At 42.0% G+C, this 18064-nt stretch overlaps 1 protein-coding gene across 3 annotated transcripts in view; it reads left to right on the top strand.

Annotated features, from left to right (window-relative positions):
* The first annotated feature begins 6052 nt into the window (after window positions 1–6052).
* MTX2 (metaxin 2) overlaps window positions 6053–18064 on the top strand; it is a 50252-nt gene continuing 38240 nt past the window's right edge. The window contains exons 1-2 of one of the 3 annotated variants that reach the window (XM_039495978.1): window positions 6117–6236; window positions 8763–8880. Coding sequence is in view for 1 of the 3 variants with exons in the window: in XM_039495977.1 (XP_039351911.1) it covers window positions 6197–6236 (40 nt within the window). In the remaining 2 variants the exon portion in view is untranslated. Of the gene's footprint in view, window positions 6237–8762; window positions 8881–18064 lie in introns of all 3 variants that reach the window. The other 2 variants (XM_039495977.1, XM_039495980.1) reach the window with 2 other exon arrangements.

The following is an 18064-nucleotide window of genomic DNA, read 5'->3' as shown; positions in this document are numbered from 1 at the left end:
CCATGGCTATGGCATGGCCCTATAAGGTTCTGGGAGTTTAGGGGTACATGAAGGAAGAGAGGAAGTGGTTCCAGGAAATTAGTATTTAGGAAAAAACCCATAGTACTATTTCTTTAAGGACCCAGGACCAGATGTGCAGGTGGGGCAGGGGCAGCTCTAGGCCCCAGCACGCCAAGCGTGTGCTTGGGGCAGCAAGCCACGGGGGGCGCTCTGCTGGCACCGCGAGAGCGGCAGGCAGGCTGCCCTCGGCGGCTTCCCTGCGGAGCGTCTGCTGGTCCCACGGCTTCGGAGCTTGGGGCGGCAAAATGCCTAGAGCCGCCCCTGAGGTGGGGGCAAGGTTATTTACACCTTCATTGGTAAAGATAGCCTCTGAGGAGAGCAAGGCTCTGGAGAGTTACATCCCATCTCTTAGAGCTTGTCTACACAGGGAAATTGACCAGTATAGCTATAGCCAAATAATTAATACATTTATTTGCAGCAGGCTCTGGTGAAGGAAAGACTTGTAGGTACTGTAGTAAGAGAACATGTGCTTGATTTATATCTTTTTCCTTCTCTTGTGGCTAAGAAACTAGGATTCCATCTGATAGCCTTTGGTTATTACAGCTCCTAAATTCTAGACCTTGCCTTGCACTGCATTATCCACCTATGTATCTGGTGGTAGAACTGGGTGCTTCGTATCACTTGGTGAATTCTATATAGACAATGTTCTTTATAATTAGGTGTTAGTCATTTGATACGGGCTATCAAAGTGCCAACTTTTCTTTGCCTGGGCACCCTTTGCACAATGTTTTACATTTTTAGTCTTTTGGACTATTTATGGTGGTGAGTAGACCTGAATAATTAATATACAGCAATTTCCATATTTTCAAATGTTGTTGAAATTTAGTTTTAAACGTGAAGTTCCTTCGTTTCCAATGTTTGTTTTTTTGACTACAATATTATGGTAAGGTTTATCTTTTCTCAAAACCAATAGATATTCTCAGCATTAACACCAGCCTAATAAACTCTATTGTCTGTGAATTCCTTTACTGCTTGTTTTTGTCATTTGGTTTTGTTTTAAATTGGAATGCTTTACTTTGCCACATGCAGGTGAGAGCAGAAGACAGATTCACTGCTTTTGGATCCCCTCCACTGGACTAGAGGAGCATCATGATGCAGCAAGTGGAGAAGGGAAGAGAGTTCTTCCTGGGGCTCCTTTCTCGTCCTTACTATACTGAGGAGTCTCGTAAGGCTCTTCAAATTCAGTACCTGATGAATTTAATGAGGCTTGTCAGCCCTATGAAGGCTGTGTTTTCCACTCCAGTTCTCACCTTCCCCTTCCTGCCACCTGTCCCTCTTTCCCTCCATTCTCCTCCTTCTCCCAGGGTTGCCTCTACAGTGCCTACATCCAACCTTCTCCCCTCTTCAGCCCCATTGTCTCCAGACCTACACAATTACAACAAATAGCAACAAACAACTAAGGATCATGCACTATTCTCAATGCTCATATCTGCAGCCCTCCACTTCTACAACCAAGCAGCCCTGTGCTGGCAACTCACCCATCCTGCAGTAGGGACAAAGTGGGGCTTCCCTTACAGTGATTCCTCCCAGCCAGTGGGGACTACTGTGGTGTCAGAATTGAAGGCAGCTAGGTGGGCATTTTATATCCCCTCTTCCTGCTTTCTGCTCCACATGTTTGCTTTGGTGCCATCATGGGGGAGCCCACCATGAAGCAAAAAGGAATCAGAAGTGGTCGGCTGCCTCAGCACCCCGCTCGCTGGAGAGGTGAGGGTCTAATGGAGCGGGTGGGCAGGATTGTAGCAATGAATGAAGCCAAGTCAGTCAGTCTATTCCGGTGGAGTGCCCGCCGCCCCGCCCCCAGGGGGTCACGTCTATTATATATAAGTAAGTGGTTAAATCATTCTATTTTGCGCGTAATATAACCAAAAACATACTTCTGCCTCCCCCTGCCCTGTGCCTTGCCTGTGTTATCCAGTGGTATGCACCTGGTCAGCTGTGTCTTGTGTGTGTGTGTGTGGGTGTGTGGGGGTGTGGGTATCACTTCAGCCGCCTAAAACTGGGCGGCATTCCAACCCATAGCGCTTAGGTGACACATAAACATTCACAGGATAAGGAACTAGTGGGCAGGATAAGGCAGGGAATAATGGGGTGGACGGGGCTAATGGAAGGGACAGGTGTTGACTAATAGGAGGGGATGGGCCATGGTTTGAATGGGCTGACAGAAGGGGATTGGCTGAATGGAGGGGGGCTACTAGGGAGCAGAGGTACAATGGAGTAGGCTCCCTCCCCTCCTGGGCTCCTTGGCCACCCTCTCCTCCAGGTGACTCCATTTTCATTTCCAACACAGCAACCAGTCCAGAATCTATCTCTCCAATAACCCCCAAACTCCCTCTCACCCAGTAATCTGTCAATGATCCTTTGGTTGCCCCCAACTTCCCTCAAGCTGCCTGTGGTTCCTCAAAACTTTCTTTCACACTGCTCCCGATGCTCAGGGAAATCAGTGATTGTTGTCATCAGTAAAAGAAATGTTATATGGAGCTGCACAAACCTTGCAAGTGGGCCCCAAATGCATGAAACACTGTGTGTGGGGGGTGGGGAGGACGGACCCATAAAACAATATTTGTTTAAATAGCAAATATCTTTAACGTAGCACTTCTCAGAAAAAAATTCCTACCTTATCTGCTTTCCAATGAGCAAATAATCTGTTTAACTCCAGTCAAAAGTTAGAGGGTTCAAATAGGCTGTAGACTCAGCATAAACTATGGTATCATTAATGATGTCTGCATAATAGTCCAAGGTCCCAAATGTCGGAAACCCCAAATCATTGGGGTTGGTGAAGGGGTGTGATAAAGGCAGAGTTTAAAAGTCCATCTGTTCGTGTGTAAAGGGGATTTTAATATCATTTAAACCCCACCTGCACTAGAAATGTAATTCTGACAGTTGTAGTTTAAGAAAAGTTTACGTTTGCATTGTGGACAACCCCTAACTATATTGTAACTGGGATGTGTCACTGAGCTAAAGCATGAGGGATTTTGCTTTGTGTGTTACACTTCACTTTCTCCCTCTGTGGGGGATTTGTGAATTTTACTGTGTATCATTCTCTCTGGGGAGATTTTGCCACATGTATTACACTTTATGCCCTTGTAGACATGGGGAGTATTTTGCTGTATTATATGCTCACCATCTGGATGGATGGTAGGTTGCTGGGTGAGTCACTGTTCCTCCTCCTGCTATAAGCCCTCTATAAGCAGATGGCTGAACAAACAATGAGGCATCTACCCAAAATAAGGCTGATTAGAGAGACAAGGTGGGTGAATGAGGTAACACCTTTTACTGCATCAACTTCTGTTGGTGAGAGACAATCTATGAAACTTAGGACTTGTCTACAGTGCCACTTACAGTGCTGAAACTTTCTTCACTCAGGAGTGTGAAAAAACACCCCCATGGGTGATGCAAGTTACAGCGCTGTAAAGTGGCAGTGTAGACAGTGCACCAGCACTGAGAGCCGCGCTCCTGGCACTGGTAGCTATTCCCCTCGTGGAGGTGGTTTTATTACATCGCTGAGAGAGCTCTCTCCCAGTGCTCTGCCGCGACTACAGTGTAGACATACCCTTACACAGAGCTCTTCTTCGGGTCTGGGTCTTTGCTGACTAAAGACAACTGTGAATGGGTTGTGACATATTCACACCGTAAGGTGGGAAACTGAGGGAAAGGACAGTGCCCAATGTACTGTGGGTGGGTGTTTGCCATGGTTACATATCTTTGAATCATGGTGGTAGAGTTTTCTCAAATTAATGCTGGGTTCCCTTTCCCATTTAATAAAAATCTTCTTTTCGATGCAACATACTCAGTGCTTGTGAGGGGGAAGTACTGCCTCTTAGAGATATTGCCCAGGAGTGGTGTTTAGTTTTCCCAGATTACCAGGTGGGGGCTGAAGCCAGTTCAGTTTTGTATTAAGAGAATCCCCTAGATATTGAACCTGGCCTTTGTTGCTGCCAACTCCATCTGACACAAGGGGTACATTTTCCCAGACCTGAAGAAGAGCTCTGCGTAAGGTCAGGAGCTTGTCACTTTCACCAACAGAAGTTGATCCAATGAAAGATATTATCTCACCCATATTGTCTCTCTAATATCCTGAGACTACCATGGCTACAGTAACACTGCATACAAATAGGGTGACCAGATGTCTCAGTTTTATAGGGACATTCCCGATATTTGGAGCTTTTTTTTATATAGGCACCTCCTTGTCCCAATTTTTCATACTTGCTATCTGGTCACCCTATGTCATAACTAGAAAGGGAAGGGTAATAACCCTCCTGTAGACAATACTATAAAATCCCTCCTGGCCGGGGGGGTGGGGGTAGGGAAGGAAGTGGGGAGAAGGCTTTTGTTTGTGTGCTCTTTGTTTTTGGGGGTGTTCACTCTTGGGCCTAAGAGGGACCAGACATCAATCCATGTTCTCCAAATCTTTCTGCACAAGTCTCTCATATTTCAAACTTGTAAGCAACAGCCAGGCAAGGCATGTTAGTTTTATCTTTGTTTTCTCAACTTGTAAATGTTTCTTTTGCTAGAGGGTTTACCTCTGTTTGCTGTAACTTTAGACCTAAGGCTAGAGGGGGTTCCTTTGGGCTCTTTGAATCTGATTACCCTGTAAAGTTATTTTCAATCCTGATTTTACAGAGATGAATTTTACCTTTTCTTTTAATAAAATTATTCTTTTAAGAATCTGATTGATTTGTCAGTGTTTTAAGATCCAAGGGTTTGGATCTGTGTTCACCAGGACTAACTGGTGAGGGGATTACCAAGGCTTCCCAGGGAAAGGGGTGTAGAGGCTTGGGGGGGATATTTCTTGAGCCTACCCGGGAAAAGGGGTGTAAGGGCTTGGAGGGATATTTTGGGGGAAGAGGAATTCCAAGTGGTCCTTTCCCTGTTTCTTGTTAAAGCACTTGGTTGTGGCAGAGTACCAGATTTTAACCTAAGCTAGTACAAATAAGCTCAGGGGGCTTTCATGGGGGTCCCCACATCTGTACCCTAGAGTTCAGAGTAGGTAAGGAACCTTGACACCCTACATAAAAAATAAGGCTCACAGTACAGTTGGTGACTGATCCCCAGGTATATAGAGACACTGCGTAGGATGGGGCTTAATGCGGTATTTGATCCAGATACATCCAAGAACTACAAGACTGAGGGTGCACAGTGTATTTGAGGATTGATCCCCAGTCTATGGGAGCCTCTGCCCAGCACTGGACTGTACAGTGTGTGTGGGAGGGAGGTTGATCCACCGTCCATGGGAGCATCTGCCCAGTATGAGGCTGTATGGTGTCAGGGGTTTGATCTCTGGCCCATGGGAGCCTCTGCCCAGCCCAGGGCTAGTCAGTGTGTGTGTTTGGGGGAGGGGGGGTTGATTTCCCAGTCCATGGGAGTCTCTGCCCAGCACAGGACTGTACAGTGTGTGTCTGTGGGTTTGATCTCCAGTCCATGGGAGCCTCTGCCCAACCCTGGACTGTACAGAGAGAGAGAGAGAGTGTGTGTGGCCTTCCAGAAGGGGGGTGGGGCAAGTGGGGCAATCTGCCCCAGCCCCGCACGGGCTCCCACAAGAGTTTTTTGGGGCCCCTGGAGCGGGGTCCTTCACTCGCTCCGGGGGGCCCCGGAGCTTCTTCCACTCCGGGTCTTCAGCGGCAAGGGAGCCCAGCCCCCCTGAAACCTCTGGGCGGCCGCGTGTGTGTGTGCGCCCCGCTGGGGGGGGGGGGTTAATTCCCAGTCCATGGGAGCCTCTGCCCAGCACCAAGCTGCACTGTGTGTGTGCGCGGGGAAGGGTTTGAGCCCCAGTCCGTGGGAGCCTCTACCCAGCACGGGCCTGTGCCGAGGGTGGGGGTTTGATCCCCACTGTAGCACAGTGCTGGCTGCCGCCAGGGTCATGCTCATGGAGCTGCATCGGTGCCATTGAGGGAGGGGGGCTCTCTCCGCCCGGGGACCCCGCGTTCTTCACTGCGGGGCTGCAGGGCCTGCCCCAGCGCGGCGGAGGGAACTGCGGGAGGGGCGGGCCCGGGAGGCGGAGCGGGCCCCGGATGCACTTCCCCCGGCGCTGCCAGGCGGGCTCCCAGTTCCTGTGCGTGCCCTTAACCTTGCGGGGCTGCCACTGCTGCCTCCTGGCTCGGCCGGGACCTGCGGAGCGCGGGTGGCCCGCGGCGGGATCATGTCTCTGGTGGCGGAAGCGTTTGTGACTCAGATAGCAGGTAATGGGGCGGGGGAGCAGGAGAGGGTACGGGGTGGCAGAGGGGGGATAGGTGCGTGGGGTGGGCGCTGGAGCTGGCAGGAGGCAGGCAGGGTTCAGAGGGGGGCATGGGACTAGCAAGGGGGGGGGGGAGCAGGGTGCAAAAGCCAGTGGGCCCTGCACAGGTCCCCATACCCTAGAGAGGACCCAGCCATCCTGGCGTCAGGCTCTTGTAGAGAATTGGCTCCTCTTGTAAGCAGTGTCAGTAAACGTTACCTGCATGGTGACCATGTTATTGATGATGCTGTCTGAGGTAGTTTTGCTATGGTGTTTAAAGAGCTGGATTATTTATTGCAGTAACTATACCACGTGGCATTGTGTGGTGTCCCACTGTGTATGTTATGCTTTGGAAATGTTGTCAGGCAAACCTCAGAGTGTTTAATAGCCTGATGTCAACAACATGTGTAACCTACAGTGGCGGATTACAATGATGAACATATTATTTGAATATCTTAGCGTGGCTTGGTTGCCCTGCCACCCCAAAAAGTGTTTTTATGGTTTTTGTTTGTTTGTTTTAACTTGCAAGGCCATTTTCCTCCATCAGAAGTTAAAGTTTACTTGTATTTTATAAGGGGCCTAATGTTATAATAGGTGCATTGTTGTGTGGGAGTTGGCCATCTCTTTAGAGGCCAACTTTCTCTTCTTTTTCCTCTTCATTTTCTAAAGATACATACAATTTGACACCTGTTACCAAAATATCAAGTTCATGTTCCATTTTCTGTACCCTAGAAAATAGTTTTATTTTGATTTATAGAAATGCTAAAATGGTGCCTATCCATATGTTGTAGTTGCCCTTGACATTAACTGCAGCAATTATACATAACCACCACAAATTCCCCTTTCCCCTAAATGATTCCTCATCTCTTCAGTTACAGTCTTTTTTCCATTTTCAAATATAAGGAAGAAAGATGAGCCTTGCAATAAGCATCTGATTTGGAGGGTTTTTTTGGACTCTGTTAAGGAGTGAACCAAATTTGTGTCTGATTTAAAAAAAAAATAGAAATTGTCATGTACTTTCTTGTTTCCTTTCTCATTATTACTGAGTATTAAGCTATTTGTGTGATTGTAATCATTTTGGTAGTCCAGTGTCTACAATTAAGATAGAAGTTGGATAAATACTGAAAACTAGCACCTTTCTCCCCCCACCCATAAGCTTTGGGTGGGGAGACAACTTTTTTGGGGTGGGAGACCTGAAATCTTGCAGATCCCATGAGACGTAAGTCTAAGGGGAAAAACAATTGAAGACAGTTGGCAGTTTTTCAAAGAGACATTATTAAGCGCACAAGAGCAAACTACCCACTGCATAGGAAAGATAGGAAGTATGTCAAGAGACCACCCTGGCTTACCCAGGAAATCTTCAATGATCTAAAAATCAGAAAGGAGTCCTACAAAAAGTGAAAACTAGGTCAAATTACAAAGGATTGATATAAACAAATAACACAAGTATGTAGGGACAAAATTAGAAAGGCCACTTCTTCAGATGCATCTGTTAGTCTTTAAGGTGCCACCACTTCAGCTGCATCTGAAGAAGTGGTGTTTTACCCACAAAAGTTTATGCCCAAATAAATCTGTTAGTCTTTAAGGTGCCACCAGACTCCTTGCTGTTTTTATGGATACAGACTAACACAGCTACTCCCTGATACTACAGGCCATAGAATTTCACCAAGTGCATTTTTTCAAGCCCATAACTTCTAGCTGATCTAGAGTGCATTTTTTTAGAAACACATCAACTTTTGATTAAAGACTGCAACTGGTGGAGAGTCCACCACATACCTAGGTAAGTTGGTCCAATGGTTAATTACACTTACTGTTAAATATTACCTTATTTCAAGTCTGAATTCGTCTAACTTCACTATCCAGCTCATTAATCTACCTCACAAAGGCATAACAAGATCTAAAGAGCCCTCTACTCTACTTTTCCCCCTTTAGGAACTTCTTCTGACCTTTTCTGCCTTCCATTTTGGGAGGCCTACAGAAAAGGGACTGTATAGCGGGGCTGAGAAAGAAGGGGATCCAGGGGTATGCAGCACCATCAGAAGAGGCTTACACACTATTTGGGTGGAGCAGGGAAAGACAGGAGGAAGTGGCTGCCATACATTACTTTCAACATCTCTCTGAACACAGCTCCCTTCTGTGGGGCCTAGCAGCCCAAAAATAACAGCTGCCTCTTGAGGTAGTACTTCAAGCTTTTTTATTCGGTTGTTTTTGTTTTTTGTCTCGTCCCCCCCTCCATTTTGAAGCTGGGAAGCTTAGCAAACAATTTTGTAATGTATTAAAAGTGACAGGATTCATTGCAGCTCTGCTGCATAAATTGAAGACCTTGTCATAAAATTCAAGGGGTATAGGTCATCTGAGCTCCTAGAAGAAAAGGTTTATTTTATTTTGTTTGCCTGGAGAAAAAGTGTATTCCATTCAAATAGTTTAGCCTAAGGAGTTCAAAACTGTCTTAAATATTCTCTCAATTGAAACTAGTTTTCTTTTTTTCCAGTTCACAGATTTTTAGTGACTTGCGTTTTCTCACTACAAAAGCTATACATTTGCAAAGGCATAGCATGTAATCTCCGAGAACTCCAGGGCAGGAGGATGAGGCGGTGTTTGTCTCCTGGGTAAGACCCTCCCTTCACCCAGTATGAGTTCCAATGCAGAAGTCGATGAGGTGGAGTTTCTAATTGCTTCAGGTTAAAGGCCTAGACCCAACTTCCCCCTGCCTCAACTCCAATTACCAAAAAAACAAAAAAGCTAACCAGGATATTTAGCTACACCACTCCTGTTGAAACAAGTTATATGGCTAAGTTGCTTAGTCACATTTGAAAACTTAAACCCAAGGATTTGTGGAGTTCACAGACTCCAATAATATACATCGATGTTTAAGGCCCATTGGCCAAGTTGCCTCAGGATCAAGGAAGCTATGGTCTCTATCAGCACAGATTCAAATGTTGCAATGACAATTTATGGTCTCTGTCAGTGTACTTATTCAATTACTTACATTGTTTTTGTGTTTTAATGAATGAAATATTGGTGGTTGTTGTCTAGTTTTACTATGGTATGATATAGCTACTACACCTGTGATTATAGCAAAATAGTCTTTCATCAAGTTACTTTGCTTTAAAGTACTTTATTTAAAAATAGAATATTCCCAAACACAAAACTTCATGAAGATAATATATAGACATTCCAACTACTTCTGCAGAAAATGTGGTTAAAATGTTGTTTAAAAAAAATTATAAGGTTTAATTCAAGGGAGGAAATCTACAAATGGTGGAAAATCTGGACATGGTAATATAGAAGTCCACAAACATCCTTAATTCTTCCCTCTCCCAATATACCAAAGCATCCTAGAGAGATCCTTACACTTGTACGGAATATGTATATACTTCCAGTGCAATGTCTATACCCAAAATGGATTCTCACTCTGAGCTGCCTGCCTATTGTAGACCTGCCTCAAATCTATCCTTCCAGAATAAACCAATCCCATAACACTCCTTTTAACTATCGGATATAGATCAAGTATGGCTCATATTCTAACTGTAGTTGAGTACTGCTAGTACTTTTTGTTATCTACCATTGTGCTATTCTATCTATAGAGAATACAAATAATCCTCTGTTTATTTTATTCTTCTTCTCCCTATATATTTGATACTTGACTACTCATTGTGACCCCAAGTACTGTGCAAATAGTAGTTGCAGTCTACAGTCTATTGAACCTTATTCTACAAAACAAATGTATGACCTGACCTCTGCTTTGTTGGAAAATGCTCAGTGTCAAAGCACTTATCTGGCCTTAAAATAATAGACATTTCACCATAAAAAAGTTTTGGTTTTCATAGCTGATCTACATTACATACCATACAGTTATAGACTGAAAAGAAATGAAAACAGAAAATCTTCCAATATGAACAAAATAACTATTTTTGGATATTAACTCATCCAGTATCTTGGCCAATATCCACTACATTTCTTTGCTTTCCCAAGAAGTTACCCAATAAACAGGACCACAGGGACCTTAGTAATATAGTATCTTAGAAGAGGCGATTTTAAAGAAACAAAATAAAAATAGTCATATATGCTCCAGCACATACTGATGACCTGAAGTACGGTTTCTCATTCTTATGCCAAAGACAAGCAGTTGTGCGCACACGTAAGAATATGTTTTTGAGGGTGAAAAAAGTGCTATATTAGAAAGAATACCGTTTTAAAAATTATGATTGCTTTAAAATGTTCTTATTTTGTACGTCTCCGTTTACGAGTACTGGTTTCCTATTATGCATTCATGGAAATGTAATCATGACTGAGAATTCTTTAAATCAGTAATAAAAATGAAATTTGATTGTTTTCATGAACAGGACCCTCTATTATTAGCCAATCACTTTGTCATGGCAATTCCAATTAACTCTAACTGCCCTAGCAATATAGCAGCCATAAAACATGGCTTTTTCACATGTGCATTAAATAGAATCAGCCCAGCAAAGTTTATTTTCTAGAAATGTATTAGAAGCAGAGGATTTTTTTCTGTCAAGGAATGTGTCATAACTTTTCAGAGGATGTCGACTTTTTTTAAGTACTGCCTGTCCTTTGCGTTACCATACTTCATGCCTTCCCATCAAGATAGTGGGTACAGCATCTCATACTTATTCAAGCATGTGGGCAAGTAATTATCTGCAATATTTCATCAGTCTGGTGAATGATAATTTCTTAAGGGCTCTGTGTGAGTTGTGTCCATTTGAACATGCTGAGTATAGTGTGCTGCTCTAATGCACTAATGATTAAATATAAAATGATGATCAAATCACTTATGTGGAGTAAGAAGCTTTTTATGGTAACATTGGCTGGGTAATGCTAAAACCATTCACTTACACTTTTCTCTTTTGAATATACAAGATGTTGCTGCTGTAAGGTAGAGAAAAATAACATTTTTCTGTAGCTTTATGAACTGTAAGTATAAATGTTCCATGCATGGCAGATAGTGCATATGTAAACAAATTATAGTAATGCAAACCTGTCTCTGAAATACATCCAACAATATATTCTCCCATAGATATGAAAGAGACCATATGCAGACTAATCCTGTATCAAACACAAAATAACTAGCAGGATAGTAAATGAGTTCTTACAGCATTGAAAAGTTTTAGGAGCCCAGCTCTGAAATGGTGTAAAATATTAATCTCTTAACTCCATTTGTTTTTGTGAGATATCAGATGCTGAAATCATCTAGAAAGACTATTGCAAAGATGGCCAAAGAGTAGGGGGAAAGAGAACCTTTCCCAAGCACAGGTTCTAGACCAGTGATTGCTAATTGCTGGTGTGCTGTACCCCGAGTCTTAGTCTAATTGTAGTACTGGGGGAAATTAATACAGTTTGAAAAACATGCTCCCTCTGCCTGTATATATTTTTACACTCCCAAAAAGTCTACCCCAGTGCAATAAAGGTGTGTGTAAAAATGAATTGTCTGTCTGCAGCTTTTATGTATTAAGATGAACCATGATTTTGCTCATAACAAATATAGAGAGAACAAAACTTGCCACATAACTTGTTCTGACACATAAAAGTCCAAAGTCTAAATAACAGGACACCAACTAAGAAGGCATTTTGTATTACAGAAATATGGGTGTATATCATGCTAATAGTTCAAGCTTGTATGTTGCAGAAGTAGTTGTACCTGCTTCAAACTAGCTTTAAGCAGTCTGTGCTGTAGTCAACATCAATGCAAGCTCTTTTAAAGGGGCACTGTCAGGTTAAATGTTATTTTTAATAAACAGATCTTTTATAATGCTAACACCACCTTAGGCTAGTGTAATTTCCGTATGTTTTATAGCTATGTTTGAGCCGATTGCCTGTCAAATCTCTTCTAGGTCAGAGGAGAAATAATTTACTTTCATTGTTTTGATACAGTATGCATTTCACTTGAGATACTTCTTAAACCAGGAAATAAGACTAATATAATTACAGCTCATAAACGTAAAATGCTTCCTGCGTTGTTTCTGGATCCATTAAGACTAAGCAATCTTTCTCTAATTGGTATTTACTGTCTCATGTTTTCTGTTAAAGTAACAGCTTCTCTTGTCTCTTGACAGACAAACTTGATTACTTTTAAAAATATAATTATAAAATTAACAGATGAAGGGGAACACAGTAGATATATTTCTGGATGTTAGTAACATTTTATACTCTGTTATTTGATATGGTCTTATGAAAACTTACTTGCAAAATTAGGTTTTAGTTTTAAAATGGCTTGATATGAACAGTGGCCTGTGAGTTGAAAACTGACTGAAAGACTGCAACAAAGGTCAGCACTAGTCCAAAGTATTTTTAGAGTGAGTGCAATAATTACTCTGGAAAGGCATCAAGTTTTTTCCATCTCTCTCCCCCAATTTCCTCCTTCTGCCCCTTGGGATACATACATGCACCTCCCCATGAAATTCCCATTTTCTTTTTCCTTTCCTTTCCTCTTTTAAAACTAAAACAAATAGGGCTGTGTGTGGGAGAACTGGGACTCTCTTGCTGCCATTCCAAGCTCCAGTGCTTTGGGCACTGAACAGGTGCCACACGCCACTACACCGTTGGCACATTTTAGACTATTGTTTTTTTTAATTATAATGAACGATACAGTAGTGTGCAAAGTTGCAGTGTGTGTGTTGGGGGTGAAGGAAGCAGAGGAATGCATGGAAGAGAAGGTGTCCATTGGGGTTCTGTGGGGTTTGATCTTTAAGACCAGTCTTATTTAACATCTTTAACATGCTATTTACACCCTCTCCTAATAATTAATCTGCATGTTTAATTCTACTATGAACTGGAAGAAGGTGCCTATAACAGTCAAGACAAATAGTGCAAAATGGATCAGAGAAATTTAGAAAATAACAAAATGAAAATGCAAAGAATGTAGAGGGGAAAAATGTAAGCTTTATTTGGGGGGAAAATTATCCATAACATGGGTATTGAATTGAAGGGTGAAACCTAATAGATAGAAACGCTGAAAGAGGTGATAGGCTAATATGTCAAACCTAGGAATACCTTTCTAGCGGTTGTATGGCAAACTGCATCCCTTCTGGAGTCCATAGGTAGGGATGTTGTCAAAAGTCTCTGATTTTACTGCACCTAGAATATTGTATTTGTTTCTGGGCACCTTATTACTAGAAATATATTGACAAGTTGGAGGGTGTTCAGAAAAGAGCCCCCTGCTCCCCTCAAAAAATGATCAGGAGGCTGAAGACACCGATTTAAGAGGAAAGGTTTAAAGTACAGTGAATGTAAATAACTTGGCTAATAGATGACCAAGTTCCAATTCAGCTTGAAATTTAAGCATTTGAGTAGTCCCATTGATTTCAGTGGGACAACTCACATGGTTAAAGTTACACACATGCTTAAGTACTTTGCTGAATCATAGTCAAAATGGGTCAGGTGACATAAGTCTAAGGCCAGGTCTACGCTAAAAAGTTAAGTTGAGCCAGTTACGTCGCTCAGGGGCATGGAAAATCCACACCCCTGAGGAACATAGATAAGCTGAACCACCTTTGTAAACAGAGATAAGTTGACAGAAGAATCTTTTGTCGACCTGGCTACAGCCTCTCAGGGAGGTGGATTACCTACAGAACCCCAGTCATTGCTGTAGTGAGTGTCTACACTGAAGTGCTATAGCTGCAGCTCTGCCGCTGTGCCACTGTAGTGGTTCAAGTGCAGATGTAGCCTAAAAGTAGTTGAAGGCTGATCATATAAGGCAGGAAGATGATGTATTTAGAGTGGTATAGGAAGGTATTGTGACCCGGGGGTGCCTGGGGTAGCCCTCACAGGAAATGCTAAGGTCAGGGCAGGCTGCAAAAGAGAGAGCCGTTACTCCCAAGACTGGTGGGTAAAACTGAAGTTAAACTCCCCAACCAATGATAAACTGTACTTCTGATCCCCTACACTGATTATCAAGAAGCTAAAACAGAAATCATACAGCCCCCTTTAGTGCATTCCAGTTCTCTGGCTCCCAGTTAGCACCTAGGTGCAGTATAGTGAGAAGTTATTTTAAAAACTCTGCTCACATATGCAAAATGATCTTCTGCTCCCAAAGGGTCAGCCATGTTAGCAAGTTAAATTTAGTTTGGATCTTACCCAAAATACCCCACTGCCAGCCAGCCAGTCCTTTAGTGCCTAAAACTAAAGGTTTATTATAAAGAAAGAACAGGAAGAGAGTTGTTAAATGATAAAGCACTCAAATATATACAGAGACTATCAAAGTCCATATATCGGGTTCTTAGCAGTATTGGTGAGTTTGCTGACTTGAAAGCCCCTCTGGAACACATCCAAAGCTTGGATTGGTCATCCAGTCCTTTGTTCATAGCTTCAGTCTGTAGAAAAGTTACTCCAGAGGTAAGAAGCAGGATTGAAGACAAAATGGAGAAGATGGAGCTGCCCTTTATGGTCTTTGCCATGCACCTTGTATTTCCTTTGTCCCAAACACAAGCTGCCCAGTACATGGCCTGGAAGCCTTAGGGCAGGTCTACACTACAGCCCGGATTGAGGCTCTGAGATCGATCCATTGGCAGTTGATTTAGCAGGTCTAGTAAAGACCTGCCAAATCGACTGCAGATCGCTCTCCAGTGACCCCTTTACTCTACCCCCAATGAGAGAGATGAGGATACTCAGCTCTACTCAAAAGTTTTCAGCATTTTATAGGGTCAGCGCCCTACCCTTGCAGTAAATGCCAGCTAGAACACTCAGTTCAAAGAAGGTAACTAAAGGTCATACTTATGTAGTCAGTCTTTTTGTAGGCTAAAATAGCAAATTCCATCACGTCAAATGGCTGCTAGAGATTCTGCATGTGACACTTTTCTACAAGTTGCCGGCAGCTGAATTCGAGTTGCTGCTGAAATTCGGTTTTTCCTTTGACCAGGTTGCTGATCAGTTTTCACTGAACATATATGATCTATCTGTATAGTACAGTAGAACTATAGTTACGAACAGTGTTACGAACTCGGGAATGGAGGTTGTTCGTAACTCTGAACAAAACCTTATGGTAGGTCTTTCATAAGTTTACAACTGAACATTGACTTCATACAGCGTTGAAACTACTATGTGGGGGAAAATTCTGTTTTAATCATCTTAATTTAAATGAAACAAGTACAGAAGCAGTTTCCTTACTTTATCAGATTTTTTTTTAACACTTTCCCTTTTATTATTTAGTAGTTTACATTTAACACACTACTGTACTGTATTTGCCTTTTTTGTCTCTGCTTCTGCCTGATTGCATACTTCTGTTTCCAAATGAGATGTATGGTTGACTGGTCTGTTTGTAATTCTGGTGTCCATAACTCTGAGGTTCTACTGTAACTTCTTTGGGGGGAAGGGTTATGGGGATGGATTTAACCAAATAGTGTAATTACTTGGAATATGATTTAATGCATGCACTTCAATTTGAGACAAATGGGGGTATTCGCACAACTGTGAATCTTAGAATAACACATTTTTTCCTTAAAGTAATTCGTGTTCTTTTTTGGCAGAGCCTTGGAGTTACTGACATTATGAACTGGTTTTCTTGACCCTTGTTAGCCTATAACATTAGGTCAATTTTATGAAATTGATTTGAGTACCTTTTTAAAATTGATCTGTATCTTCACATAGGTGGGTTGAATTGTCTGTTGTTCAGGCAGCTAATTCATAACTTAGTAGTGATCAATAAAGGAAGTATAACTAATGGATGAGATGTCTTTGAACTGCTTTGGTTCCAATTTGACTGTGATATCATTGCATTAATCAAGGTTTGTTCCTACATTTTTATCTTAAGGCAGATTAAAAAATATATCAATTATCAGTATTTCCATATTTATACTTAATAGACCCACTAGCACCCCCAAAACTTAAAATGTTTGCTATTCCATTATGAAAGAAGAATACACTGGTAGTCTGCCTCCTTTTGTTGCATCTCGACTAGGAAAGAGACTGACAATGGGGCTTTCTTTGGGATGTCTAAAGGTAGAAGATACTGACTACAAAGCAGCTTTTTCCTGTGGCACCAATCTCAGCCTGAAATTGAGTAGATCACAAATGGTCTGTTTTATTGTTAGGGGTCAGTGTCGTTGAATGTGGAGAGGTTTTGAGCTAATACTTGGAGATTAAGATTGGTAGGTGTGGCTATTGCCCAAATTTACAATTCCATTGCTTTTTAAGTGTTTGCATTGTTGTGATGAAATACTCTTGAGAAACCTTCGAGAATTTCTTTTCTGTGCTTATCCTTTCTTCATTTTGAGATCTATGAATGTTATTTGGCATTTTAGAAAACTTTACTGGGTGAATGGACAAAAATGACCAAGGTCTAGATTCTATCCTTGATTACATAATTGCATGCAGTGAATCACATGGAATAGTTTGGTAGCCCATTAAATAACTGTTATTTACAGAAGCAGAAGAAAGAAAACCACATATAAATTAGTGTCATAGTGGAAATATCAGAGAGTTTGTAGGGGTTGGGGGCAGGGGTCATCTTTATTTGCATCTTGTTTGGCACAGAGTGTATATATAGCATCATCACTTACCAAATAATAAATGTGCCGGAGGACGGTGCTCTGCTTAATTCTTTATCTTGATTGTAGATGGGGCTGAACTAGTGTGTAAGTAGCATTATCATAAATATTGAATAAAAACATTGTTTTTAAATGATATTTTGTTGCTCTGCGGTGTTACTAGAAGCAGGGAACAAGTAATTTTCAAGTTGGATGTATTCGGTAACAAAATACCTTCTCTTCTTACTACTATTTCCTCTGAGGTGAAGGGCTTAAAGGATGGATTTGGAAGTCTCCCAGTGGGTTTAAGACATTTATTTATCTGTAATATAAAAAAAATGCTACAGTTTGGAAGTAAATTTGCTGAATGGGTGGCTGAGCAGCAGGCAAGCCATACCACCACATACTATGCTATCTGACATTAGTTATACACGATGGAATTTTGCAAGAAAATTTGTAAAATAGTGGCCTAGTACATGATCTGAGCTCAAAGAGCCGATACCTCACTAAAACTCTCAAAGGCCTATTTAATATCTTGTAGTTTCTTAAAGAGTCAGTTTCTTATTTTTTTTAAAATAATAAAAGGAAATGAATAATTGTAAATAGTTTATGGAAGAGAATTGCTGCTAATGCTGCTTGGAACATGGATGAATTATTTCCGTTCCCTTCCCCATTCTGTGTCAATACTATTCTGCTGGAAATTTTCACACTCACTCATGATTGCTGGACTGGAAATCCAGTGGCTATTTCTCTAATGTCATGAGATACTTCAAAAATTAAAACAATTGCATTAAAATGAACAGTCTAGAAAGGGGAGTTTTTGAGGCTGAGGCTCTGGACTGGGACTTGAATTCAGTCTTCTGCTCTTCCAAGCATTTTGTGTGAACTTGGTTGAGTCACCTCACCTGATCTCTTTAGCTTCAGTTCACGTTTGTGCCGAGGGCCCCCCCAAGGCAGTTATTTCACTGAAGCCCCACTTCAGCTCTTTTTGAAAGCTTATTTGGGATCTGAGCGGGTGCATAGGCTTTGTGTGGGCTCTCTGCACAGAGGTGAATTTAATTTTCTTGTGCCTGAATTCTCTATCTATACAATGGGGATAATACTTCCCTATCTGACAGGAGAGTCTTGAATATATTTACACAAGTGCTTGTGAGATGCTCCTGCTATGATGATGGGACAGGGCATATAAGTGCCTAGACAGATAAACGATTATTGAACTAAAAATCAGAAGTGACTAGAAATGATCATTTTAAATCTAAAGGCAAATTGGATAGCTGAACCAGTCCTTAATGGTTCAGGAGTAAAATATTCC

The sequence above is a fragment of the Mauremys reevesii genome, linkage group 11 (genome assembly GCF_016161935.1).
Source record: "Mauremys reevesii isolate NIE-2019 linkage group 11, ASM1616193v1, whole genome shotgun sequence".
Classification (NCBI taxonomy): domain Eukaryota; kingdom Metazoa; phylum Chordata; order Testudines; family Geoemydidae; genus Mauremys; species Mauremys reevesii.
This window is presented reverse-complemented; position numbering and strand designations above follow the sequence as displayed.